Below are 27,308 nucleotides of genomic sequence, written 5' to 3'. Positions count from 1 at the left end.
AATGTGGGTATGCATCGAAACTGTTTGTTAAATTCGCAACGGTTTGTCGCTACCCGTCAAATTCGATCCACAAAATTTCAAAAAAGATTTAATTTTCGAATCAACAAATTCATTTCATCACTTTACACATAAATCACATTATCATTCGAAAACTTTGAACAAATGAAATAAAACAATATTTGTGAATTGACAGCTTCTAGTGTATGTCTTGGTCTCTCCGGTTGTTTTCGATATTACCCACCGGTCTCTTTTACTGTTAATTCGCCAAATGCCTTCATATGCTATACTACAAGAATTAAACCAATTCAAAAATATGATAACACTCCTATTCTCCACCCGCAGATCGACGACAACACGTATCCCAACCTGATGGCGATACTGACCGGATACAACAATACCCTGGCGTACGACGTTTGCAATCCACGAAAGGTTGGTCAGCTGGAAACCTGCCCGTTCCTGTGGAACAACTTTACCCAAAGCGGATACGTTACGGCCTATGCCGAGGATGAAGCGAGTATCAACACGTTCAACTACCACAAGCACGGCTTCGTGCAACAACCAACGGATTACTATCTGAGACCAATTGCTCTGGCGGCGGAAAAATATCTAACGAAGAAGACGAAAAACTCGCTGACATTCTGTTTAGGTTATCAAAACTATGCTGACCTAATCTATCAATACGCACTGGACTTCGCAACGTTCTATAAGGACGAACCGAGTTTTGGTCTATTCTGGACGAACACGTTCAGCCACAACGACATCAGTGATCCTTCGTCGATGGATTTACGAATGAAATACTACATCGAAGAGCTAGATAATCGAGGGATTCTCAACACCAGCATGGTGGTGTTCTTTAGCGATCATGGGCTCCGCTTTGGGGCGGTTCGATCACTGCTGACCGGGTGGCTCGAGGAACGATTACCATTTATTTTCATATGGCTGCCAGAATGGTTCAAGGAGCAGCATCCGCACATCGTACAGGCGCTGAAAGTTAATAGGAATCGTCTGACGAACCCCTACGATCTACACGTGACGCTGAAGCATGTTCTCGAGCTATCCGGACGAAGTGTGGATTCTCCAGCACCGCTCAGTTGTCCCAACTGTCAGAGTCTGTTTCAAGAGATGCCCTGGAACAGATCCTGTGAAGAAACATCGATTGCACCCCATTGGTGTACCTGTTCGGATTTTGAGAAAATCGACAAAGGCTCCAAAATTGTCCAGGAGGCGGTTAGGTTTGTGATCGACGCGATCAATGCGGACCTGGGGGAGAATCAGAAAAACCTAACGAAAAAACTATGTGCCAAGATGCAGCTGAAATCCATTTCGCTAGCTAAGATGGCGAAATACGCGAACGCAGAAGTTCCCCACAACGATTACTTGCTGATATTCGACGGCAAACCAGGCGGTGGTAAGTTCGAATCGACTGTGAGACATTATACCGAACGAAACGCGTTCGAGGTTACCGGATCGATCAGCCGACTGAATGAGTATGCTAGTCAAAGCGAATGTATGCATGTGGACTATCTGAGAAAGTATTGCTATTGCTTGCAACGGAAGGGCAGATAAATCATTTATTACATAAGGAGGTCAATATGACAATAAGGATATCTTCGACTAGATGAAAAGTCTAACATTTCAATGGCGCTAGGTAATTATTTCGTCCTATTGTAATTTACAGTTTCTTTTGTATCCTTGAATTGTTATAGTGAAACGAATGTTTTCTACTTGAGTCAACCGTAGTTAGATATTTAATTACTTAAGAGTAAATACCATTCACTGCAATAAGCATTATAATATTAACAGGAATTCAATATATTCTCGAAATCACATTTCTATACATAAAGTAAATAAACCATCCAATTATGATAGCGATATGATCCAGGAAGATATATATTGGTTTAAGTCTTTCTATAGATAACCTCTTCCCAAAATCTAATCGACCCTTGTAGCCAAAGTTTGTACCTTTCCATTTCTAGGACTAAGATTGATTTCAAAAAAGAATAAAACAAGATAAAAAAACGCTAGTGAATGTATAGTTATAGTTAAATATGTAGTAGAATGGATATTAACAAAAAAAAACAAAACACAAACAACAGTGATTCGCTTATTTTTCAGCAGGAGTTAGCGCATAAGAGAAATATTTTCGTTATTTACTCTGAGATAGAATGAAGGATATAATCATATATTATCGGAAAAAGCAAAGAAAAATCAAATAAATATACATAATGTTTATCTATAATTTCACGCATTTTGCTGGAAACATCCGAATAAATACTTTAATAATTTTGCTAAACTAACTGCAAACGAACTAATCCTAGATTCGCATACTGGGATTTGGAATTCCAATCGGTGGGTTGAGGTATGCCTCAAAACTGTTGGTTAAATGCGCAACGGTTTGTCGCTGTCCGTCAAATTCGATCTGATCGAGGGACCCGGGTCTTGATGACCTAAGACCCGATCGCACCACATTCTTCTGCGAGGGAAACTTCGGGAAACAGTTGCACAATCTAACGGCGGATCCCGGAATGGGCGGCTGACCTTCACCGTTAACGCTCATAATTTTGGGATCTGATGAGCTACCAGGACTTGGACTATCCTGGATTGAAATTTTGCCTCCGCAACTGGAGCACATGTTCATTGGGATTCGGTTTCTTTCCGCGCAGCAAGTGTAGTCTCGGACGATATAATCATTGAATCCAGTTGAGGAATCAAGACATGGTTTTGTTATGGACGTGGATGTTGTTGGCATGCATGATGTTCCGGAATCATAACAATCGCAGAATGCATTACAAGATCTGCAACATTTCCAGCATGTTAATATCACAACGTTATTTAAATAATTGTATAATTACCTCAATTCCTCATTCGAGGTATATCCGGAAGCGAGCAAATGGTCATCCTTTTCTTCAATCTGACGTGAATTGACTGGATCATATGTCCCGGTTGCGCAGATGTTCTGTATGTTAGAAATAGTCGCTGAAGTAGAGCAGGGTGGAGCTACAGCTGTCGGACGGTCATCGTTGTCGAAAGCCAACCAGGGTCGTTGAAAACGCGCATTCTCGTTCCACATATGTCGTAGCCTGTGAGCGGCCTTCGAGCCATTGATGTTACTGTGATTAATATGGAGGGGAGGAGGAGGCAAACGTTCGATCGCCTGTTGAGGCATTTCGTTTGACCCTAGTGTAACGTCAATAACCTCCGAGAGGACATCTGAACTGGAAGCTCTGTTCGATGCGTTCTGGTGGCCGCTGTAAAATAAGGGAAACATTACATTGAGAAACACTTATCCGCAGTCGACTCCGTTCACCTGTTGCCGGCAAACTGCGAGTCATCATAATTCGACGACGAGTTCGTATTTCCGCTGGATGATGCTCTTCCAGGCACCTGGTAGCCATTGTCCTGGCTTTGGTTCGCCGAAGACGTCGTTGGATCTTCTGTAAACGCCATTCTATGTCAGAAACATTTATCACAATCATCCAAATTATAGTGAAGTTATGGGCTGTCCACATACCACTTGTACAAAATAGCACGATTTCGGACACCCCTTCCCCCCTCCCCCTCCGTGGACCTTGTTGTCAACGTGGACATTCCGCCTTTTTTTTGAGAAAATCAGTTGAATAATTGAATTGCGCATGAATTCCATTCTGAATTTGTTTATATTTCCTATTGTATATATTTTATAATTTCCTATTTGTTCTTAATTGTTTGATTTTGTTTTCTCCAACATTGTCCGGGATATCGCTATATCGATATGTGTGCGGCAATATCACCATCAACCCGGGACCAAGTCCATACAATTCTACTTCAATTGACACATCGTCACTCAATAATGAGCCTATCGCCTTTTATTTTGCTGCAAACTCGTGCAGAATGATCATCACTATCACTTCATCATTCATACAGTCTCGTTTCGCATCACGACCATTTCTTTCATTCTTCACACCGAAGCGAAATGATCAAATCGTCAAATGAAAATGAAAGGTTTTAATTTCGAGCGAAAGTATCTTATTTCGAATGAAAATTTCGTTGAAGCTCGAACTGTCTTCGCTGAAACTAATGAAAATGACGATGTGAAAGAATGTACAGTATGCTAGCAGGAGTAATCAGTTGTCGACGCTGGTTGTAAGAAAATCCAGAAAGCTCAAATGGCAATGAATGAATACTTTCAATCGTCAATTGAAAGCGTTTGCTTTCAAATACATAAAAAACGACAACAGAACGAAAACAAAATTGGAGAATCGATGTTTCAGTATGCGTAGTGAATTCACACAATCAAAATTGAAATGGACTGAAGAGAAAGGAAAAAGTGAAAAGATATTTTCATCTTTTAGTTTCGAAATTAATAAGCCCTGTCCGGGACTACGTAAGTATCCGCGATGTCCAGTGCACAATGGTCCAGGAGATGCATTTAAGTGGGAATTACAATTAAGAGCTGGACAGTTATTCTTTGTTAGCTTTGTCGAAGACAGTTTTTGTCTAGAGAATAATTGTCGAGCTCTGAATGCTAATTTCCACTTTAATGCCATTGTGCAATGGTGACATACGAGTTTGGGATCCAAACTATTCTCCATCAGATTAGAAGGCTCAAATGCATTCAAATGCAATTTTAAGTTGGAAAAATTTGAATAAAAAATTACTACTTGGCGTTATTTACTTATTTGAAGCACATAGTCCTAACTTAACCTATTTCTTATATTTTTTTCGATATTCCTTCTAAATCTTATTATTATGATGTGAAACCAAATTCAGACAAAATTTTTGTATAGGATTATTCAACCACCTGTTTTTTTACATGGTATACAAATTTGATTCGGAAAAGGTAATTTTTATTCATAAATTCCACTCGAAAATTCGTTTTCCCTTCTAAAAAACTCATCATCATACTGGCTTCACAAATACTTGCTTCACTCGCTGCTAAAAACATTTCTCCAAAGATACGGCTCGTGTAGTCATGAAAAATATGTTGATCGTCTTCTTTTTTCACAAACGCAATTTATCCAAAAATAGAAACGAGGCGGTTTTTACATCCATAGCAAAAATTAAATCGGAATCCACCCCTAAACAATGGAGTGCATTTATAATATTGCAACAACATTCATGTGCGTTGTTTCTTAAATCCACATTTCAGCGAAGAAGTTTACATAAGAAGTATAATAAGAAAAAATATAATACACTCCCAACCAGCTCAATAAAACGGAGTATGAAGATTGGACATACGGGGTGATTTGGACCACCCTTCTATCTCAAAAAGTACGGCTCACTTGGATTTTTTATCATCACAAATCACCCGACATCAAATTATAATGTCCAAAAATCACCTCTTTTATTTTATTCATACTAGCTGACCCGACGAACTTCGTTCCGCCCAAAATAGATTTTTTGATTTGAACACTTTCAAACATCCACGTTTTCTTACTAAGTGAACGTTAGTGAGTCCAATCACTGAACTCTTCATTGATTGATTACCCTTTGACCCTTTACAATTTTCTTTTAGCATAAATTGTCTAGTATCTTCTTCTTCTTCTTCTTCTTCAATGGCACTAACGTTCCTAGAGGTACTTCGCCGTCTCAACGTAGTATTACTTGCGTCATTTTTATTAGTACTTAGTTGATATTTCTATGCCAAATAACACGCCTTGAATGCATTCTGAGTGGCAAGCTGTAGAATACGCGTGATCACAGTGCAAGTCGGAGGAAATTTCTTTGTCAAAAAATTCCCCCGACCAGAACGGGAATCGAACCCGAACACCCGGCATGTTAGTTATGACGCTAACCACTCGGCCAAGGGAGCACAAAATTGTCTAGTATACCTAAAGTTAATTTTTAGCACATTTTCTGGCATCCCGAGTTGTTACATCGAATGAGCTGAAAGATAACATAAAATGTTCTACTCCTCAATACATGTATATCATTCGTATAATATATATGCTAGAGCCAATATGAAGGAGCGAAACAGGAGACACATTTAAATGAAAGCTTTTCGTATAGTTTGCCAAATACACGGCCCAGACAGAGAAAGATATATTCTCGTTCATGTTCTTCTTTATCGGCTTAGGAAACACTTTCCAACTTCATTTTATGATGAGGTGTAATATTATCACGCTCCTTTATAATAGCGCTGGCAGCTATATGGATAGCGTGGTCGTGTAAAGTAACTTCGCATTCCAGCCGGCTTCGGTTCGATCCCCATTGACGTCGTATGGACTTTTTTTTTGCACAATCCCAAATGAAAAGAGAAAAGAAAACAGAAAGAGATGTCTGCTCGCATACATACAAACCATTTTTAAGCTTCAAAATAGCTCATTATTTGTGCATTTGACTCTCATGACCAGGAAATGGCATCTTTTCTGCACAAGATGGCATGTTTTCTGCCAACGCTAGTTTGGGTGTACTTCTACAAAAAATCGTCCTTATAATATAAAATTATTTTCAGACACAATTCTCGTTTATGATTCTTCAAGCATTTGGAAATAACATGTTCTCCATTGCATGGAATACATGTTTGATACAGAGAATATTACAAAATAAAGACAGCTCAAATCGGGCCATTCCTTCCTCGGGTTAAGGGCACACCAACACATTTGGCCTTCCATTTTTGTTTATATAGATAGAAGATATAGGAATGCGTTATTCCGTCTGAAAATCCTTTTCTACTTACGAACAATGATCAATTTCGATAGCGCAAATATCGAATGGACTAACAACGCTTATTATTATGTAATTTTCGAACATGTGGGAATTCAATTTTCCGAATTTTCCGACTTTGCTTCAGGATTTTCCGAAAAATTTTCTCTCCACTATATCGATCTACAGGAAGAGACGAATACAACAAAATACAGGAGGCTAAATCGGACCATCCCTTTTTCGGGTTTTCCGCTTACCAACAGATTTCGCCTTACATTTTTATTCATATAGATTTGCTAGTTAAAAGCTGGATTGAGTTTGAAGACATGATTAATTGAGAGAAAACAAGTGTAGCTCAGTGTACAATGTGATTTTTTTTTCATTTAGACCATATTGCTAAGATGGTACACATTGCCCCACTTACCCTACTCGCGGTGATTGGAAATTAGAAAATTCCTGAAATTGTAGAGCAGATTTCATTGATATGTGATGTGATGATGACGAACTGAAATGTCATATTTTTTTGTTTATCTATAACTCCCTCCCCCCTCACCATGGACATGCGCGGGCATTTTCGTCCCCCCTATCCTAAAGTTGTCCACGTGGTATGTGACATCCCCTTAGTGGGTTATGGTAAAGATACTCACCGACAATGCGAGTCGAGATGAAAAAATCCGGCTCCGAATGAATCCAGTTCGTTCCATGGGCATCGTCACATTCCTCGTAATAAATCTGTTGATTTTCGTCTCGATTGGTAGGGGGTGGTGTCACACTAGTCGACGGTCCATCGCTCGCCTCCTCCGACGGTAGTCGTACTTCGAGAATTGGATGTTGACTGTTTGAAATTTCGCTTGGCCGGCGGGATCGCCTTGCCCGACTCCGTCGTCCTGAAGCTGATGAAGAATGTCTTTTACGTTTGCGCTTCATATCTTCATCCATTCCCACTTTAATTATTTCATCATAATCAGGCGGAGCTTCATACATTGGGGGATCATCTACTTCCTCGGCGCCGCGTGTGTCGTTGTTCTCTGCTTGAATGACAGTTACTGTAAGCTGTTCAATTTAGCATATCTTACCATGATAAAAAACGGCCAACTTACCCAATAACTCACTGATTGTTTGCAGCTGACTTTGAAGTTCCCGTTGTTGTCTGGCGCGATTTCCACTGCGGGAAAGAAGAACTATGAAAGCAGACACCAGCATGATGAGGCCAAGCGAGGTGGCAATGAAAATGAATGTCGCCGTTCGTAGATCTGGGTAACGATCAATTTTTGGGAAGTAGTAATTCGGAGTGTGCGAATACCACCGCCGATCGATTGGTTCACTTTCCCACTGAGCTTCGCAGGATTCCGGCTCATCGCTTCCATCTCCACAGTGATCGAATCCATCACAATGCAGCTGAATGGGTATACATTTGCGATTTTCGCAGAGGAATTCGGTACCCATGTAACAATCTACAAGAACAGATCAAGTCAGATATATGCAAAGCTATCGAACCAATTGAATTTACCTAAATAGCTGAACGCCGCATACACCAGTGCCATCCTTGACATATACCCAAAGGTTGCTCTAAGATGAACATAAAAGCCCGAAGTCAAAGGCACTACATAACTCTTACCATTGGTTCCTGAGCTTGGCCGAACCACATCCAGAATGGCGTTGTCCGAAATCGTTCCCTGCACCAACGTGAGCATGGAATTCGGTCCCATCTTATCGAACGTATCAATCTTCAGCATCAGGTGAGTCTTAAGATGAGCGTACGTATTCGGAGGTTTCACCAGCCAGATGCAATCATATATTTTCGTGTCTGCCTCGCCGGGAACCATTTTCATCATCGTAATCGCCCCACCAATGTTTTCCACCATTCCACCACAGTTTGTATCCGGTTGCATAACAGGATTCGAGGCGCTTTCGATTGTCAGAAATGAAACCAACGCTCTGTAGCCTAAGGCAGACCCCCCATTTGCATAAAATCGTATAATCATCGAGGGTCCACTACTTTGCACCACAGGTGGACGAAAACTGACCCCCGATGTAGCAACGAGCCTCTGGCCATTCCAATCGTAAAATTCCATCGTAGAGGTTTTCGCTAGATGAAAATCGCTGAAAATAACATTTATCCTACATTCGTCCACGTTACAATTCAACACATATTCCTTGCCGAAGTCCCTGGGATAGTAGGACGGAAAATATGGCGTAGTGATCGATTTGATGTGAGCCCTGGTGAGGTTATGTATACCACCCGGATTAGCTTGCAGTGTTTCACGATTTCCTGTGGAAAACATAACACAACTTGTAATCTACCGTTGCACAACAGACTCAGGGTGTCTTACTTTCTGCAACGTATTCCAAGGTGAACGCGTGGGTATGATTGTTCCAGTAGAGAAAGCGGATCAGCACCGAACGTGTCTGGGTTTGGTAGACAACGTCGCGGCCACAGTTTCGTCGACCGGATTGCTCCACATCGAACGGAGGTTCGGAGAATTCCAGATAATCACAGCGACACGGCAGTGCATTATGATTCGGACATTTGGTAGGAAAGTTAGAATAGCTGTCGGAAAGCAGATGGAATTTTAAATAATGCCAACCATGTGGGGGTATCCGTTACCTTAGAGAGATTTTGAAGTTGCACGATGGGCAGGTTACCAGCTCTAAGCTACAGCTGGAAGGTGTGGTTTGATTCGTATCCTGTGGATATAACATAGCCGTGTAGAGTAAATGATCTTGGTTTGTCCGGTTTGGGGTGTTTTTACGCAACTAGTAAATGCAAATCAATTTTTCTTCATGAAGATCACATATAATCGACACGAGTTTGGGTTTGTTGAAAAGCCCCAAGTTACTAGTTGCTAATACTACCATAAGGCGTTGGAATTATTCAAATTTTTATGTTTTATATCAATTTTCCTCAAAGAGGTATTATAATCATGGTTTGTCCTCCTCTAACCATAGTTTGTCCAAAAAACGATCATGGTTTGTCCAGTTTTAGAAATCACCATTATTGAATAAAAAATTCGAATTTTCAAATAGATGTTGCATTTATCATTGTTTGAGTTTACCATCATCATATTGATTCATTCATAATTTAGGCTTTCTTCATAATATTGCCTTTTCTTGGGCATTTTAAAAGTGTTACCATCAACACACTCAACACAGAGAAATTTTATTTCTGCTATGCGCGAAGGACACAATAAACAAACTGCAGCGCGCCAAGCGGTTGCCATAGGGATCATGTGGACAAAACAACATTATTGAATTGAACAACGCATGATCAGAATTAAGTTCATCAAAATGCGTTAATTTAATGGTTTAGCTATGTAAATCTAATACAAATGGTGTGCAAGAATGATGTTTACAATATTTGTAAGTGTTATAATCCAGAAAAGGTCTGAATACGTGCGAAATAATCATCTGGTGATCGATTAAAAGTTGACTCGAATGAGGGGCGCATTGACACCAATAGATGATGTATTTTATAATCCTTAAAACATGTGATTCCGTAAAAATAACTATAAAATTACTGTAAATCATGACAAAGACAATTTTATTTATATGTTTTGAAACATTCGAATACCTGATTTGACAAAGATGTGCTGAATTAGAGCATTAAAAAAGTGGACAAACCATGATCATATTTTCGACTGGACAAACCAAAATCATTTAGCTTAAATGATTACAACGCATGATGAGTGCAGTGTTGTATCAGAATCACTATATTATATTCTATTAAACATGTTGTTACCACCTTATTCAATACATCAACAGAACGAATCTACAAAATTATAGCCTAAAAATGAACTCTAACAGTGGACAAAAAACTTCAAAATAGACAAATATTCGCTCAAATTGCTTGGAAAAAACAGCGAAGCAATAAACATATTTAAGCTACAGAATAAAACCGTTTAAACAAAATGCGACGTCAATGGCGGTCATAGAAGTAGAAGGCGTAATACAAGTAGAGGCTCAACTTGCGGGAGTTGTCGGACCCAAACGCGCGTGTTATCGACGGTGACAGTTTTCCTTTATTATGACACTCATATCGCAACAGTAGTTCATGAATGGCGTTGTGTAGTGAATGGAAGTCGTGTTCAGTCACGATATCTCGGAACATCCTCGAGTTATCGATCGAGGTCGTTGGTCGTTGACGAGGAGAACAAACAGCATGGGTCTAAGCATACTTCCTTGTGGCACTCCTGGGAATGTTTTGGATATTTACCAAATATCGAAAGTCTCGACATAAAGGTTTAATATGAGGAAATTCACTTAGCTAACCGAAATGAGGGGGAGTTTCTCGACTTTTTGTTTTCGTTTACATAGATTCTACGTCACGAAATTGTGTATGAGTAGATCCTGGACGAACCCATGTTATAACTCCGATATTGAGAGGGGACCCCTGTCTGGAAGATAGAAAAACGTTTAATTTTCGTAATTTTTTTCGAATTTTAGGAATAAAATTAAGTGTTTGGGTAGTTTTTGAAAATTCGAAAAAAAAGCCAAAATGGCGGCCATTTTTGTTAAGATTTAGTTATTTTTCATGAAAAATCGCTGTTTAGAAGCCCAAAAAAAAATCGAAAAAACGGCTATGTAACGCTTTAGATAAATCATTTTTACACGTTGATATAAAAATTTCAAAACAATTTTCGTACAGCAATACTATATCCCTTCTGAGGGCATAACATTCCAGCGATTTTAACTCATTTTTAACTAAAAAGGCCGCCCTTCTTGCAAATTTTCAAATTTTTAAAAAACCCTATGTAACATTTTAAATATTGTCCTCGTGTTTCAAAACATTCATTCGAATTCGTTCTGCGACAACCCGTTGCTTCGGAACCGATAGCACCATCATGGTACCGATTTTCAGACAGCATCCACGCATCCAGCTGTCAACAGTGCAATAATCATTATTCGTGCACTCAAAAAATGTTAAATACATCTTCAAATAAACCTTAAACAATAACCAAAATACCCGTACACTTCACTTTATTCGTAACATTCGAAAAAAAAAAAATACAAAAAATCATTACTTTTTGACTTTCTAGACAGGGGTAATGGATGAAGTGTTGTGGTCGAACTCGATTAGGGGAGGCTCAGTTCAAATGACTCGTGTTCGTATGTAAACTAAAAACAGGAAGCAATGCGGAAGTCAACACCAGATTGCTGAGCAGAATCGAAGAATGATTTCACATTGGAGACGAATTCGAATGAATGCCAACTACTCCTGAACCTCAGGCACGACACGACGATTATAGGCAGTGTCTTCGTCAATAGTAGTACAAACCGATTGGGAGAATGCATTCCCGCTAAGGTCGTGGATGGCAGGTATAAATATCACCAAATCCAGCAACGCCTTGTTGGAACTGGACAAAACGGATAAGCCCTAGAAGCTGAATTTCGTGAAGTTGCGTTCAAAGAAGAGAGACGTGGTCAATTCTTCGTGGTCAAGCAGCTACTCAATCTGCTTGGACTGGACTTAATCGACATGTTTAACCTCGGTTCGGTGCCTATGCATCAGTTCTGCAGTCAAATTAGCAACTATCTAACATCGATCAGCTTTCTCCAAGCAGCTTTTCCAGTGGTATTCAGCGACGATCCGGGGTTGTGCTCGAAGGTGAAGATGAAGTTCACGTTGAAAGAAGGTAAATCCCAAGTATTTCGGCCGAAGAGACCAGTTGCTTATGCCATGTGTGATATCATCGACGCGGAGTTGGATCGACATTAAATGAGCCATCAACATCATCAAACCGGTCGATTTCACGTGGTGGGCAATTTCAATTACAGGCCTCAAGGACGCTCGACAATTACATCAGTACCCATCAGTAGCACCGTGAGATTTTCAGCAGTTCGTAGATACGATGTTAACTGGTTAACGATGTTAACTGCACGTCTGGACGATGTTCCCGTTGGCGGAGTTGGCGTGGCTGATCAGTGCAGCTCGCAGATCAGATTCACCAGTAAAGGTGAATAGTGCCTGTTCGATCAACGTCACATTAATTACCTGGAACATTTAATCGCCTACAAAAGTCGAAGCAATTTGCAACATTCCGTCACCAGAACATGTCGCTGGAGCTTGATCTTGTCTAGTAGCGAGAAACTAAACCGACAAGAAATTCACCTGGTCAGTGGAGTGCGTCAAGGCCTTCTCCACGTTCAAGCAGATTAGATTCGGATCTGATGCATTAGGCATTTGGTCGATGAACGTCGTGCAGCACGCTTCCTGAGCACAAACAGCCGCTGAGCAAACCAACATACAGCCAGGTCCTTAAAGTAGTAAAAAGGTAAAACTTGTAATTATTTTTAAATAGTGCCTTAACCTGTAGTACGGACAGATACTCATGCCTCAATTTATAATACAAACAAGAAATACAAATAGAGCAAGATAGTTTGCAAGTGCCACCAACTTGAATCATCTATATCCTGAATTTAAGACATTGATAAGACACAAGGAGGGACTAAACGTAAATCGAAAAAACCGGAATAAGTTTCATGCAAGCTCATAAAATATAAACTAATCTCTATATATAAAAATCTGGTGTCTCGATGTTCGACTTGATACACAAAAGACTTCATAGACATGAAAAAAGTCGTAAACTATATATGATACTGCTAGAGCGCATATTACCATATTTTAGTGCTATTTAAGGTGGCCATATGCAAAAAAAAAAATTCCGAATAATTAATTTTTGTATTTTTTTTTCTTAAATTTGGCTTCAAAAATACAAATGAGTTTGAATTCACGATCGATTGCTTAGTAAGCTGATGATGATCTTTTATTATGGATAAGTTTTTACGGTTTTTACGGAAATGCAAATAATATTTGTAGAAAAAAAGTTAAGTGAATAACAATGGGTACCGCAATTTTTGGCAGCATCAACATCAAACACACTTCGATTTCGATTTCGAATTTAATCAATTTCATAGATCGTTAAAACATTCAAACACGGTTACAATAAATTAGACATTTTTTGTTTAACAACTCACATATTAACTAGAAACGATTTGTAAGGCAGAACAATGTTTACCGGGTCAGCTAGGGTAACAGTTTTTAGGAAAATAATAATTCCTCGCAGAACATAAATCCTTAGTCTTCGGTTGTTTTATTGCGGTATTATTATTTCTGAACACTCCGATCCGTGGATCTGTTGGCAACACCAAGTTTCACAAGATTTTCATGCTCCACTTCCTCGGATCGGTTCGGAAACGGGATCCCAATCTACACGGCGAGCCGGTTGCAACGTTGGGCACTCCAGCTACTGCTATAGAGTAGTGCGGGACAAAGGTGCGCACGGGGCAAAAGTGCGTATTGGCCTTTTTGAAGCAAACGAGCATAAAAATTCGACAACAATGTATTGATTTGATACATTATTACACCAACAGCTCACACATATAAACAAGATACATTTCATGAAAGTGACAAAAAGTTATGAGGTAAAAAGAGTGTTGCGATGTTTTGATCTATTTTCTTCAGTTTTGGAGATGACGATTTACTTACCTCAAATAACTGGAAAGTTCGAAATTACACTGTCGGTTCCCTTGACATTAGAGGTTTCATTCTACAGTAGACCTTTTTTTAAAAATTCGATTAGTTCAAAAATTGCTTGTGGGGCAAAGGTGCGCAGCGGCTGTGGGGAAAAGTTCGCACTAGCGTTTTGCTGTGAAAAAAATTTATGAAAAGTTTTCAACAACATTTTTAACGGGACCCACAAGAAGAAAACTGATTTGAAGAAATGCACTCCAGAAATGCTCAAATGGCCCGACAGAGGCTTCGGGAGTTCGGGAGTCTCAAAGCGTCGGATTGCGGCAGTCCTCGGAATTTTTGAATCAGCTCTGAGGAAGAGGCTCATATCAGAAAGTTATTTATGATTCGAATCTTTCTTTATTGAGATTTCTACTTCTGCTGGGGTGTGTCAGCGAGCATCTAGGGCGGTTTAGATAGGTATTTACGAGTGAGCAGTCTGAGGATCTGGCGGACCACTGCAAGGCACTGGACAAAGCTTTCTGTGGTATGACGCTCGAAGATTTACGGCGTCTGGCGTTTGATTTTGCGGAAGCCAACAACCTCCAGCACGAATTCAGCCAAGATGCGAAACTGGTAGTAAAAAATTGGAATTCTAGCTTCATCAGCGCAGCGCAACAAAGCAACAGCGCACCAAGGCAAAGCATCGAAATCCTCAGAACCGAAATCCAAGATGAGGAATAAAAATAAACAATTGCATAAAAATAATGCAAAATGAATTTCAAATGAAAAATGTTTTTATTTTCACCATACATTCGCGAGTATAGATTGCGTACATAAAAATAATTTCTGTGGGAACTTGAGTGTTCGAAATGATTTATCTCAATATATCAAATATGGGTGAGACGAAATTCGCCGTGTCAGCTTGTTTGTTAATAAAAACAAATTCTACTTTAAATGTTGGACATTTTCGGATATCTTATATTGTCAGTCTCCTCTCTCCCAAAAAATTCCACGTTGTAAGTTCGACCATAACACCCACTCTTAGCACATAGAACCATAGAACACCCCCCTCCTGCCTACTGAACGGTACCAACACTCTCTAGTAATGATGCTTCTCCCGCTTCTGATGATAAAGCATCTATTTTTGGTATAAATTATCTCAGAAGTTCAATTCAATAAGTGCGCACTTTTGCCCCGCACGGTGCGCACCTTTGCCCCCATTATAATCAATTAACACATCATGCCGGAGAAGGATTATGACGTAAATAACATTGGGAAAGGGATGTAAGATCAACTACTTTAGATACTTTAGATAGAGCAATTTATCACGCAACATTTAGAAAAATTTCTTGGGCAACGCAATAATACCAGCTTCTCGCAAACGAAGATGGAAAATTTGTGAAAGTGGCAAAATCAACTATATCGAACGTAATTAAAGTTTTTCTTTAATCTGTATTATAGCGATTTTCAACTTATTTGGCTGGTTCGTCACTTGTACTTCCATTTTTGGAAGAATGTCGGGAGTGAGAATTGAACTCGTGACCTTCAGCGTGAGAGGCATGGATGTTACCACTACGCCAGATCGCCTCCTCTACGTGATTAAAGTGACTGGGAAACGTATATCGACTACCAGGAAGCCTGCTGCGGAAGTTGTAGCGACGACGAAAAGAGTGGCCTGCATTTTCAAGCGAAACCCCAACCTCTCAACCTGCCCAACCTGTGTCCGAGACATCGGGTACAGGTTGGGCGTTCCCGTACAACAGTGCAGCGAACTAAAAAACGAGTCGTCCTGTGAAAATTCCGAATTGCGATGACAGAGCCCGACGACCAAACAACGATTCCGAGAGTTGTATACGAAGTTGTTCACGAAGATCGTTTGTGTCGTTATGGACGACAAAAGGTACGTGAAATCGAATTTCAAGTACACTGGAGAGAAAGTTTAGTAAACGCAACTACAAAATCTTTAGTAATCAAAACTTTGGTAAAATATACACACTTTTAGTACATATTACCAAAACTTTGTAAAAATGATGTCAAATGCAATGTTCTCCCCTACCAACGATTCGTACATTCTACTTCATAGTGTAAGTAACCTTGTTTACATATCTGGTAAATGTGCAGTGCGTACTTCGCGATCGCTTTGAAACGTTTGTTGAAGCGGAGCGATTCGGAGGTAAATAATAAAAAATATTCTGTTTTGTTTGGATATTGTGATATATTACTCGACCCTGAACCGTAATATGAATATGGGGCTTAAATACCGCGGTTACTATACATCCCGTGGAATCGTATGGCAAGAGGAAAATGAAAAACAGTCGATGGAAGTCAGGGCAAGTAGTGAGACACAAGGTTTTAAGGTTTATACTAAAGATTTTTTTTCAGGTTCTAACGTTGGAAAATAGTGGGCAACTTTATTGAAAAAGCAATTTGTAACTCGGAGGTAAGCATTTAATTTTTATGTCACATTTAAGTATACGTCTATCTAACATATATTTGTTTCATAAATACATATTCATCAGCTATCATTGGTATATTTGTATTTCTATGAGCTGTCCCTGTCCCTAAATGGCGAAAAGCATTGCGGTGCAGTAGGAAAAGGAACATAATTATGACCAAGCCCACAACCCATTGGAAGTTGTAGAATTATTACCATGAAAATTAGTATATAGTTATATACTATTATTGTAGAGTTGTTGCAATTATATATATAATAAGTTATTAGTAATGTATTCTAGATATATAGAATAAATGAAAATGTGAATTAATGATTCAGAAGAATATCTTTACTATCACTGATTGATATTTATCATCAATATTGAACCAATGATGCGAACCATTATTGAACCAACACTGGACCAACTAATCGTAGTTTTGTTGGACATTTACGCTTACCAATTTTTTTTCGTAAGATGTACCAATAATTAGTAGGGTAGAAAATGACTAGTGAATTAGTAATATGTACCAAAGAATTCGTCATATTTACTAAATATTTCTCTCAGTGTAGCTTTAGAACCCCCGCATACTACAGAGTTTCTGTCAACCAACAGTTTGGTCGGGTCGGCCTTCTGGTGCAAAAATCGACCCAACTGAATCGGCGTAATATGCGCACATGCATACCTCTCCGTACTGATTAGGAAGCCGACTCTCTTAAGCTCTTAAGGTGAAGGTGGAAGCTAGCCATTGTAGTAGTATAGGTAAACCCACGTGTAAAAATGGGGTAATAGTGTTTGTGAGAGAAGAGCAAAGCACACTTAAACAGATCAATTCACTTATCAGACTGTGTGGTGCTTCATTGATACGAGTCTTTGAATACATTTGAAAAAAAAAATAACAATTCAATACTGAAGTTAGATGTATGAACAAAATGTTCCGATGAACAATTGCATACATAAATATATATAGAAGGTGCATTTGCATATGAAGTAAAATTCTGATTATACGCGAGCGTAAGATGAGCAAATTCATAAAACATGCGAAATGGGGCTCTTTTGATATTAACTAGTTCTTCCGCATAGTAACTCGATGCTGATAATTCATTAATATTTTCCTTCGTTGGTCGTATTGTTTCCTCATATTCACGTTGGAGAGCCTTAACCCTTCTCTTCGTTGGCCGAGACATTTTGATTGAATGTAATGCTTTTCTGTTTATTGTTTTTGAAAGCATAGGCAGTCGTGGCAGTGTTCCGAGCTCTGCAATACAATTTTCTTACCCAATGTTAAAGTCGCTAAAACTTACATTATAGACCCATTAAACGTAAAAACAATGATTGTATTGATATCAACACAATTTTATTCTATTGATTTTTATGACATGAAACGCTATGACTCACGAATAATATTTTATTGAGTGGTTTTGATAGCTGTTCCGATTATGTTGTCTGGCATCAGTGTCGAAAAAATAACGATGCTTTCACCAATACAAACAAAACCATTGCCGAAGATTGAAAAAATAAAATTTTATATTCAGAGCACTTGCTCGAGTTTTCCGACGTTTTTCTCTATACAGTGCGACAGCAGATGAAAATGTAATATCTTGTGAGTAATCGATTAGAGTTTGGTTGATATTACCTGATGGGAAGTGTGCGAAAACGATCATTTTCTTCACACTGTTTCGCACAATTATTGATTTTCGGGCGAGTGGTGAGGGAGGGAGATGAACGAAATGAGCGCCATTGTGGCAGCCATTTGTGGCTAGCTTCCACCTTCATCTTAAGGACAGAAGTTATATACAGTGATGAAAATGGGAAAGGTGACAGATATCTTTAAGAACATTACGTCATCCAAGGTCCCAAAAAAACTGGCTTGGCAGATAATTTACACATCTTTTAAGAAAAACGATATTTTCACAGCCATCGGGACCAGGACAGACACGTCAAGCTGGATAAATGTCTACTACCTTTCAGCAACAAACACAACAACACTGGTTTTAGTTAGATTTGTAAAGAAGGCGGAGGAATGGTATGCTCAAAATATTATGAGTGCAACGACTGTGCCACCTTACATAGAAACTTTGCTGCTGTAATATGAGGTACTTCGAGATAATGGCAACAGCGCAATTAGCTCAAGTAGAAACGTGTTGTGCGCGCCATTTTTGTGCTCATTCTATTTCGAACTATCGGAGTGTTACAAACGTTGAGTGAATAAAATATTAATTTCTTTTTCTTGTGTGAACTAAACTCGGGCTTTTATTTTCCACTGATAATCTCTGTCCAAGAGGTTATGGGCCCAGGAAATTGCAGAAAGTGTTAAGTTTTGAAGTTCGTTGTCGCGAGAAGAAGTGAATATTGACTTTGAAAATTTTGATAGTGAAAATGGCGGAATCAAATGTTACCATTGAAAAGTTGAGTGATCAGAACTATACGATATGGAAATTTAAAATGCAGCTTTTGCTATCGCGTGAAAAGGTGCTGGCTGTTGTGTCTGAAACGAAACCGGAGGAATCTAGTGCTTTGTGGCTCGCTAATGACGAGAAGGCAAGGGCGTTGATCGGTTTGGCACTGGAAGACAGCCAGTTGATTCATGTTATGCAAACGACTACGTCGAAGGAGATGTGGGATGCTCTGAAAGGCTATCACGAGCGGTCATCTCTTTCTAGCAAAATCCACGTTATGCGGCAGATGTTTGCTACTCGAATGCCGGAGGGTGGTAATATAGGAGAACACCTGAAGCAGCTCACGTCATTACGGCTTCGATTAATTGCACTTGGTGAAGAAATGAAAGATCCCTCATTTGTAGCTTTAATGTTGTCGAGTCTTCCTAAATCGTATGATGGGTTGATCGTAGCATTAGAGAGCCGGCCGGATGCAGATCTTACGGTTGATTTTGTGAAGGGGAAACTGCTGGATGAAGGTCGCCGGGGAGTGCAAGAAATCGGTGAAGAAGAAAAAGTTCTGGTTGTGGAACAAGTGAAAAGTTCAGAAATAACTTTGAAAAGAAAAGTGACAAGAAGAAGGACAAGCAATGTAACTATTGTAAGAAAGTTGGCCATTTCCGGCGAGATTGCCGAAAATGGGCGGCCGATAGAAAAGAGAAGGAAGCTAGTGAAAAAGCTAACGTCGCTGTCGAATCAGAAGTTGGCATGGATCTGTGTTTGTTTTTTGGAAGAGCTGAAGAAGCCGGTTTGTGGTTTGTGACTCCGGTGCTACTTCTCACATGACGAACGATTTATCCATTCTTGAAAAACTAGACAAATCGAAGCAATCAACAATCTCTTTGGCCGACGGTAAATGCATCAAATCAGCTGGTGTTGGAAGTAGTAAACTTGTAGCTTTAAACGGCAATGGTGGTCGCATGAATGTGATGTCGGACAATGTGTGGCATGTGCCTTCTGAAAGACAAAAATGTTGTGCTTGTGGGCCAGCTGACGCTGTGGGTGGTCTGTATAATTTAAAACGTTTTAACGAGCAAGCTATGCTGACGGATTTAAAACACGGCGTTTCCTGTTTGCATTTGTGGCATCGTCGATTTGGTCATCGTGACACGCAAGCTGTAATGAAGATAGTATGTGAAAATTTGGGAGACGACAGCCGTCGGTGATTTGATACATACTGATCTATGTGGGCCAATGGAAGAGTCAACGGCGAGGGGGTTTCGGTTTTTCATGACATTGGGGACGATTACAGCCACTATACCATCGTTTATTTGCTGCAGAGGAAATCTGAGGCAGAGGTGCGCATTCGAGAGTACTGTAGCTTGGTGAAAAACCAGTTTGGGCGCTACCCCACCATCATTAGATCGGATGGAGGTGGTGAGTACTCCAGTGAAAGTTTGCGGAAGTTTTTCGTTGATTGTGGAATAGTGCAGTTGATTGTGGAATAGTGTGAAGCTTTCGTTCATATCCCAAAAGAGAAACGTCAGAAGCTGGATAGAAAGACTCAAAAATTAGTGTTTGTCGGTTACGCTGAGGGGCAGAAAGCCTATCGTTTCGTAAACTTGGAAACGAAAAGAATTACAATCAGCAGGGATGCAAAGTTCGAAGAACATTTTAATGTTGAGAGTATTTTCAAACAGAAGACTGTGACTTCAGAAGTAGTGGTTACATTTCCACTTGCACCTTCTGCAGGGTCGGAAAGTTTGTTAGGCGATGAGGATCTTGATGTAACGCAATACGACAGTGCGTCCGGTGGGGAACCTTCGTTCCACGGTTTTTCACTGGACGAGACCGCGCGCAGATCAAAACGCAACAACAAAGGAATTGCACCAGTTCGGTTGGTTGAGGAGGCCTACGCTACTGTGGAAGCATGTGAACCCAGGAATTTGAGGGAAGCTTTTGACTGTGAAGAAAATGCAGAATGGAAAGAAGCAATGCTGGATGAGTTGGAGTCACACTCGGAAAACGGTACATGGGAGTTAGTCGAGTTACCTGCAGGACGGAAGGTGATTGGTTGTCGCTGGGTTTATAAACTGAAGCGAAACGCAGCTGGAAAAGTCATCAAGCACAAGGCACGTCTGGTAGCTCAGGGCTATTCGCAACGGTTCGGAGAGAATTATGATGAAGTTTTCGCTCCCGTCACGAGTCATACAACTCTTCGTGTATTGCTTGCTCTTGCTTCGAAGAAAAACATGACACTTAAGCATTTCGACGTCAAGACAGTCTACTTGTACGGTGAGCTCGACCAAGAATTATTTATGAGACAGCCACCTGGATACGAAGAAAAAGGCAAAGAGCACTTTGTTTGCAGATTGAGGAAAAGTATATACGGACTCAAACAGTCCGCACGTTGCTGGAACCAAAAGCTACACGATGTACTTCTGAAAAATGATTTCAAACAAAGCAGTGCTGATAAGTGCTCTTACATGAAAGTGGAAAATGAGAAAAGAGTGTTTTTGCTAGTGTATGTGGATGATATAATGGTTAGCTGTGAGGATCAACGAATGATTGAATCAACGTATCAGTCATTGAAGAAACATTTTGAGATCACGGATCTCGGAGATTTGAATTATTTCTTGGGACTAGAGATAAAACGTGAAAATGGTGGTTACAGTGTTAGTCTCGAAGGTTATATACAAAAAGTCATCGATAAATTTGGATTGAGTAATGCGAAAAATGCGAAGACACCAATGGATGAAGGTTTCCTGAAAACAGAAGATGCAAGTCCTACTTTCACTGATGGAACATTGTATAGAAGTCTTGTTGGTGCTCTTCTCTATATTGCGGTATGTGCTAGACCAGATATTGCCGTTAGTGCAGCGATCCTTGGCAGAAAGGTGAGTGCACCTACGGAGGCGTGCTGGATGGCAGCAAAGCGAGTGGTTCGCTATCTGAAAGCGACAAAACTGGTGAGGCTGGCGTACAACAGAAATGGTGATGGTCTGATAGGGTACACTGATGCAGATTGGGCTGGGGACATAAGCTCGAGAAAATCAACAACTGGGTTTGTTTTCTGCTACGCGAATGGAGCTGTTTCATGGACCAGTCGTAAACAGTCTTGTGTTACTTTGTCATCCATGGAATCGGAGTATGTTGCTTTAAGCGAGGCTACTTAGGAATTGGTATGGCTCCGAGGATTGCTGAACGAGATGGGCGAACATGACAATGAACCTACAAAGATGATGGAAGACAATCAAAGCTGTATTAGTTTTGTGAATTCTGAGAGGACCAATCGTCGATCCAAACATATAGAAACCAGAGAGCAATTCGTCAAACAGCTGTGTGAGCAAGGTCTCTTGAAGCTAGAGTACTGTCCCACTGAATATATGGCGGCTGACGTGCTTACTAAGCCTTTAGGGACTACAAAACAGCGAAAATTCTCAAGTATGCTTGGACTATCATCGGATGGTGGCACTATATGTTGAGAAGGAGTATTATGAGTGCAACGACTGTGCCACCTTACATAGAAACTTTGCTGCTGTAATATGAGGTACTTCGAGATAATGGCAACAGCGCAATTAGCTCAAGTAGAAACGTGTTGTGCGCGCCATTTTTGTGCTCATTCTATTTCGAACTATCGGAGTGTTACAAACGTTGAGTGAATAAAATATTAATTTCTTTTTCTTGTGTGAACTAAACTCGGGCTTTTATTTTCTACTGATAATCTCTGTCCAAGACAAAATAACTCGAAAATGATGCCCAAGAATCACAATCCACCGCAAGAGACGAATAAATTCAAAGTGTTTAAAGTCTCTATAATTCAAAACCAAACCAAACCAAACAATCCTTCCAATTGGGACTCGGAAACGTAATTTCTGAAACACCCCATATGAACGTCAGACAATGACGTAGATTTACATTTCACTAGTATTCCTTCACGCATTCTTGCATCGACCAGCAAACAACCGAACAAGGGTTTACTCCTTCCACATCAGCACATAATCTAATTAGAGTCAGACGAAAAATCAAATCGATTCAAACTCACCACCCACATTGTTTTTCGTGACACTAATAGCTAAGTGATGAAAGTCTTACTTTCGATATAGTCACATTGGTGGCCTGCAGCTGCCCACGATCTCCGAGCTCCAGATACACTCGATGACCATTATAAACTCCGCATATATCGTTACTCCGAAAAACCTTCGGTAATCCTTCAGCTTGGCACAGAATTGAAATCAACAAAATCAGCAATCGTACATATTTCCACAGCTTTCCCTGTTCTACACCGTTGAAAATATCCTTCATCCCCGTGCTTTTGGGTGGAAAACTAAGAACTTCAGCAACGAATTAACGATTTATTGTTCCTCACCACGACCGGAAAGTTTTTCGGTAGCGCCCGAGTCTTGCTTTAGCTCATCGCCGTACGACCATCGCAAATATACTGAGCCCAGCAGGAGCATTCGTCCGTGCAAGTTAACTCCTTGGGAATCCCTAGAAGTGCCCCAAAAGCCGCCACCGATTTACGCCACCTTTAGCGGCAGTTGCAAATGTGGTGCACAACAACACCGGAGCTCTCCTAGACGAGAATGCACTAGGACGCAATTGTGAATGAGCGAAGGAAGCGTCAAAACAGCAAACAGCGCCGGACCGAAACGCAATTCCCACAGGAAAAGTAAAGTTCGCAGAGCGATTTGCCTATTATGTCATAGGTGGATAATTTTTCTGTTTGCTTCGAGGCCTTCCCTGGATTCTAGAAAAACACTACGTATCCACATATGGACGAGGACTATTTTATATAATTGAGGATATAACACCTTCCCGTTTCTGTCATGTCAGATTATCCTTCGAGCCTGTGTGGAAAACTCAAAATCGGAACGGAACAAAGAACGACATGGTGTCAACGTTGAAATCAGAAACGACCGAAACAACAGTAGTTCGGAGATATATAGTACGACTAACAGGAAAAGTTATATCTCCGATAGTATATAGTATAAGTATATATGAACATTTTTCCTTAATTCTAATGTTAATAAGGTAGGAAACCGATTACTCGATTGGAGTTTAGAAGGGTGACATATTTTCTTCAGGAAAAAGACATAAGGAGATTGTAACGCGAAGGAAGAAAAAGAGGAAATCTGGATATAAGGACAATCACAAACGAAGTTCGACAGGAAAAATTTAGGAAAACAGATTTGGGACATGTCACCAAAGTCTAACCGGGCCAACACTGCCTTCCTTCCTCGGGCCCGAAGGGAATTTTCTAAATTCGCTCTGGCGACAAGATACACCTCACACGACCATACAACGTGTTCGATGTCGTGGTAACCTTGGCCACAAACATAGAGATTGTTGCCGGCAAGATGAATATGATGGAGCACGCAGATTTTCTACAAGCTGGCGCATTGCCACATAAAAAAAACCCAGCTGTATCAAACGGTTTCCGACATACTGTTCCCCTCAGGCGGTTCTGTGGGAGTTGAAGTCTTCCAAGATCAACCGTGGCTCAGGAAGGAGTAAGCACATGTGAGCAAGCTGCTTGCTGCTAACCATAACTCTCGGAGGCCAATTCAATTCAGAGGTATTTTCATCTGATGTTAGCATGACAAGCAACAACTGCGATCCTTCCTTAAGATGAAAAGTCCATTTGTAAAAAAAAGACTGGCACATATCCCCAATAGCACCCCTCTGTATCTGTCATCACGGTCCAAACGTATAACAGTGAAATTGTTGAGAGATCATCTCGCGAAAAAAGCCAAGTTTCGGACAGAGCAACAGGTGTATTGCAGAACGAACAGAAATTTTATCTTCGATTCTTCTAGGGATATGTAATTGGCCTTTTTTTATTAGAATTCCATTTTCCTATCGCTGGTCACAATTGCTTTCCCTTTGAACGTTTGTTCCAGCCTGCGAAGAAACTCCTCAAAAATCACGGTACCCTTGAACATACTGGTCTTCTTATAATCCTTGATTCGCGATCGTTCTTCCTGGCCGTCCGCGTTGATTTTGTCATCGAAAGCGTTTACCTCATTCAACAAACCACTAAAACAAAATGCTATTAGTCCTCCTCGTTTACACAGTCATCCCTACCAGATTACGCACCTAATAGTTGGCACCTGAGTCGGGTCAAATTTATCGGCAACATTCGGGTTAAACGGAATGCAAACCTTTCCCGTTTTGGGATGTACACAAAACGGAGACTTCAGCAAATGATTGAATCCTTTACTGACGTTTATATCAATCCTTGGGTAAGTGAAGGCTAGCCGAGTCTCTTCGATGATGTACTTGAGCTTTCTATTCTTTCCCTGTCCGGACACTCGCAGTGCTTCAAAAAATGCTTCATATGCTTTCCAAATTGCCTTCGAGTCACCTTCGTACGGTTTTAATTTTTTGTCCAACTCAAGACGTATGCCTTCATCCTGCACCATGCCCAACAGTTTCCTCAGTCCATCTGGAGTAGAAAATACGTTCTGATCAACTAAACACACCTCTTCGAAGTAGGGTTCAATTATTCGATGTGCCCTTTTGATGGCATGATGCATTCTATCGCCCAAACTGACCCTCGTGACCGATCCTTCCCCACCGCTTATTAAAATATGCAAATATTCCGCCACCGATGATCGTCCCTTTGTGTCCAAATGACGTGCGGTTTTATCGCAAACCCAACAATGGATACCTCGACGCCCACTGAACACCCACAGCATGTGCTCAAAACCGAAATCTTCACGAAGGGCAGTATCGATAACTTTACACGCTATGGTCATGAACTTCCAGCACTTGGGACAAACATTGGCCTCATTGCAGCAGGTTCGAATTTCATCATAATCTGTCATGTCGATATCGAATACCAGCTCTCGCTGGACTGGCTTGATCATGGAGCTCGCACGATGGTCCTTCGGGCGCACGTTATACACCGCACCGATGTCGATTTTGAAGGGACACTTGAGGCAAATTTCTTTCTCCAACTCCGACTGGTTATCGAACGATTGATACCGAATGTAGATATCATCTTGAAGCGTGAAAGAAAACTCACGGTTTGTGAAGACAGAAGCTTCAGCTATAAGGGAAATTGTTGCATTACCATTATTTTAAAGCACAATAATATTTACTCACAAAGGCCATAGGACATCCATCGGTAAAACTGCAAATGCGGAAAGAGTCGTTTGTAGTAGATGGGAAGCAAATCCTGCAACGAATCTGGGTTGAATTTGTCTTCTACTTTGCGACATTCGGCTGATTCCGGCATTATAAATAGTAATCAAATAATCTTTTCAAATGGAAGTTCGCGTATTCAATAATATACTTGCGCAACTAATCGAATAATTACAAATTATACGAATATTTTGGCGCCAAACAACATAAACAACCATAAACGATATTTCAGCGAACTTGTTCTGACCAAGACGGGTCTATGGTACTAGGTGAGGCCGTTTCGTCACTAAGTTGGTTAGGGGAGCGGTATATGAAAACAGTACGGAAGAAAGCAGAAGGGGAATTATTTGCTTGTAGCGTGAAAGAGACAGACTAACCACGAGCGAGCTTTTGCACTAGCGTATTGTGTATTGTGTATTGTGTATTGTGTTTACAAACAAAACACAGTAGACTTCCAAGATGGATGAAGAGTGGTTTTAGCAAGTTGGCCCACCTTGGGATATACTTCTAAGCGCCTTGGTTCTGACAGCATGCACAGCAGTGATAACAGATTCACGTAAAATGAGTTTCATTGAGCATGTTACACGAAAATTTCATATTGCACAAACTTTTTGATCTTTTTCCACCAAAGGAAATAATTGGTAAAAATCTGGGTCATGTGGAGTCAATGAAATATTAGTTTAAGTGCATTTTACTTGAAAAAAAATTATCTTGCAACCTTTTTTCCTCTCACACTATCTTTCAAATGTTTCTCCGATCAAAGAAACAAACGTTTTCGTGACTCGGACTTAGTTTACTTACGTTTGTGTCCTAAGCAGAATTTTACTCGAGAAGGTGGTCAGTGCAATTTAAAATGCATGGTTCAGTGGAAGACTGTTCGATTATGGGTGAAAATACTCGCGTAAGTTTCCTTCGTTCTCTTCGGACGCGTTCTTATTTGTATTTCTATTTCTTATTTGTTTAGTTAGTCAACAGGTAGCATTGCACCCCAATGACGATGGAAGGTTAAATAAAATAACATAAATTTACACAGAATACTTCTAAAACTACACTACACGCGTCATATTAAAATAAAAAACGTGGTAACACCTCTTGAAGAGAAGAGACAGAATCCGCATCGGTTCATGCAAACCATAATTCGTTCTAGCAGAAGGACTACTATGGAACGAGTGGGTACGAAGGCTGCGACGACGTATATTAATGCCAAATTGGTTGCGCGTCCGTTTATCGATCGTGAGTTCAAAACTCATTGACCTTCTATGTGTTGTTACA

General features: G+C 40.3%; 3 protein-coding genes across 10 annotated transcripts in view; 1 reads left to right on the top strand and 2 right to left on the bottom strand.

Annotated features, from left to right (window-relative positions):
• LOC129770974 (uncharacterized) overlaps positions 1–2,239 on the top strand; it is a 42,580-nt gene extending 40,341 nt beyond the window's left edge. For all 5 annotated transcript variants that reach the window (XM_055774191.1, XM_055774190.1, XM_055774189.1 and 2 more), the window contains one exon: positions 343–2,239. In XM_055774191.1, the coding sequence (XP_055630166.1) occupies positions 343–1,566 (1,224 nt within the window). In that variant the 3' untranslated portion in view covers positions 1,567–2,239. The remainder of the gene's footprint in view (positions 1–342) is intronic.
• LOC129770972 (uncharacterized) lies at positions 1,634–23,351 on the bottom strand. 4 transcript variants are annotated; one of them, XM_055774184.1, is made up of 9 exons: positions 22,983–23,351; positions 9,233–9,312; positions 8,958–9,175; positions 8,135–8,896; positions 7,725–8,078; positions 7,272–7,670; positions 3,308–3,434; positions 2,853–3,248; positions 1,634–2,795 (listed from the first exon to the last, which is right to left on the bottom strand). In XM_055774184.1, exons 1-9 carry the CDS (start codon positions 23,190–23,192, stop codon positions 2,315–2,317), a joined length of 3,027 nt encoding a protein of 1,008 aa, XP_055630159.1. In that variant the 5' UTR covers positions 23,193–23,351; the 3' UTR covers positions 1,634–2,314. The 4 variants fall into 4 exon arrangements, with proteins under 4 accessions (XP_055630159.1, XP_055630160.1, XP_055630161.1 ...); XM_055774185.1 differs by having other exon boundaries at positions 7,272–7,655; XM_055774186.1 differs by having other exon boundaries at positions 7,272–7,652.
• Positions 23,352–24,670: 1,319 nt separating this feature from the next.
• LOC129770975 (DNA primase small subunit) lies at positions 24,671–26,412 on the bottom strand. The gene is made up of 3 exons (XM_055774194.1): positions 25,998–26,412; positions 24,987–25,941; positions 24,671–24,926 (listed from the first exon to the last, which is right to left on the bottom strand). The coding sequence occupies exons 1-3, from the start codon at positions 26,128–26,130 to the stop codon at positions 24,731–24,733; spliced, it is 1,284 nt and encodes a 427-aa protein (XP_055630169.1). The 5' UTR covers positions 26,131–26,412; the 3' UTR covers positions 24,671–24,730.
• Between the last annotated feature and the right edge of the window lie 896 nt (positions 26,413–27,308).

The sequence above is a fragment of the Toxorhynchites rutilus genome, chromosome 2 (genome assembly GCF_029784135.1).
Source record: "Toxorhynchites rutilus septentrionalis strain SRP chromosome 2, ASM2978413v1, whole genome shotgun sequence".
Taxonomy (NCBI): Eukaryota; Metazoa; Arthropoda; class Insecta; order Diptera; family Culicidae; genus Toxorhynchites; species Toxorhynchites rutilus.
This window is presented reverse-complemented; position numbering and strand designations above follow the sequence as displayed.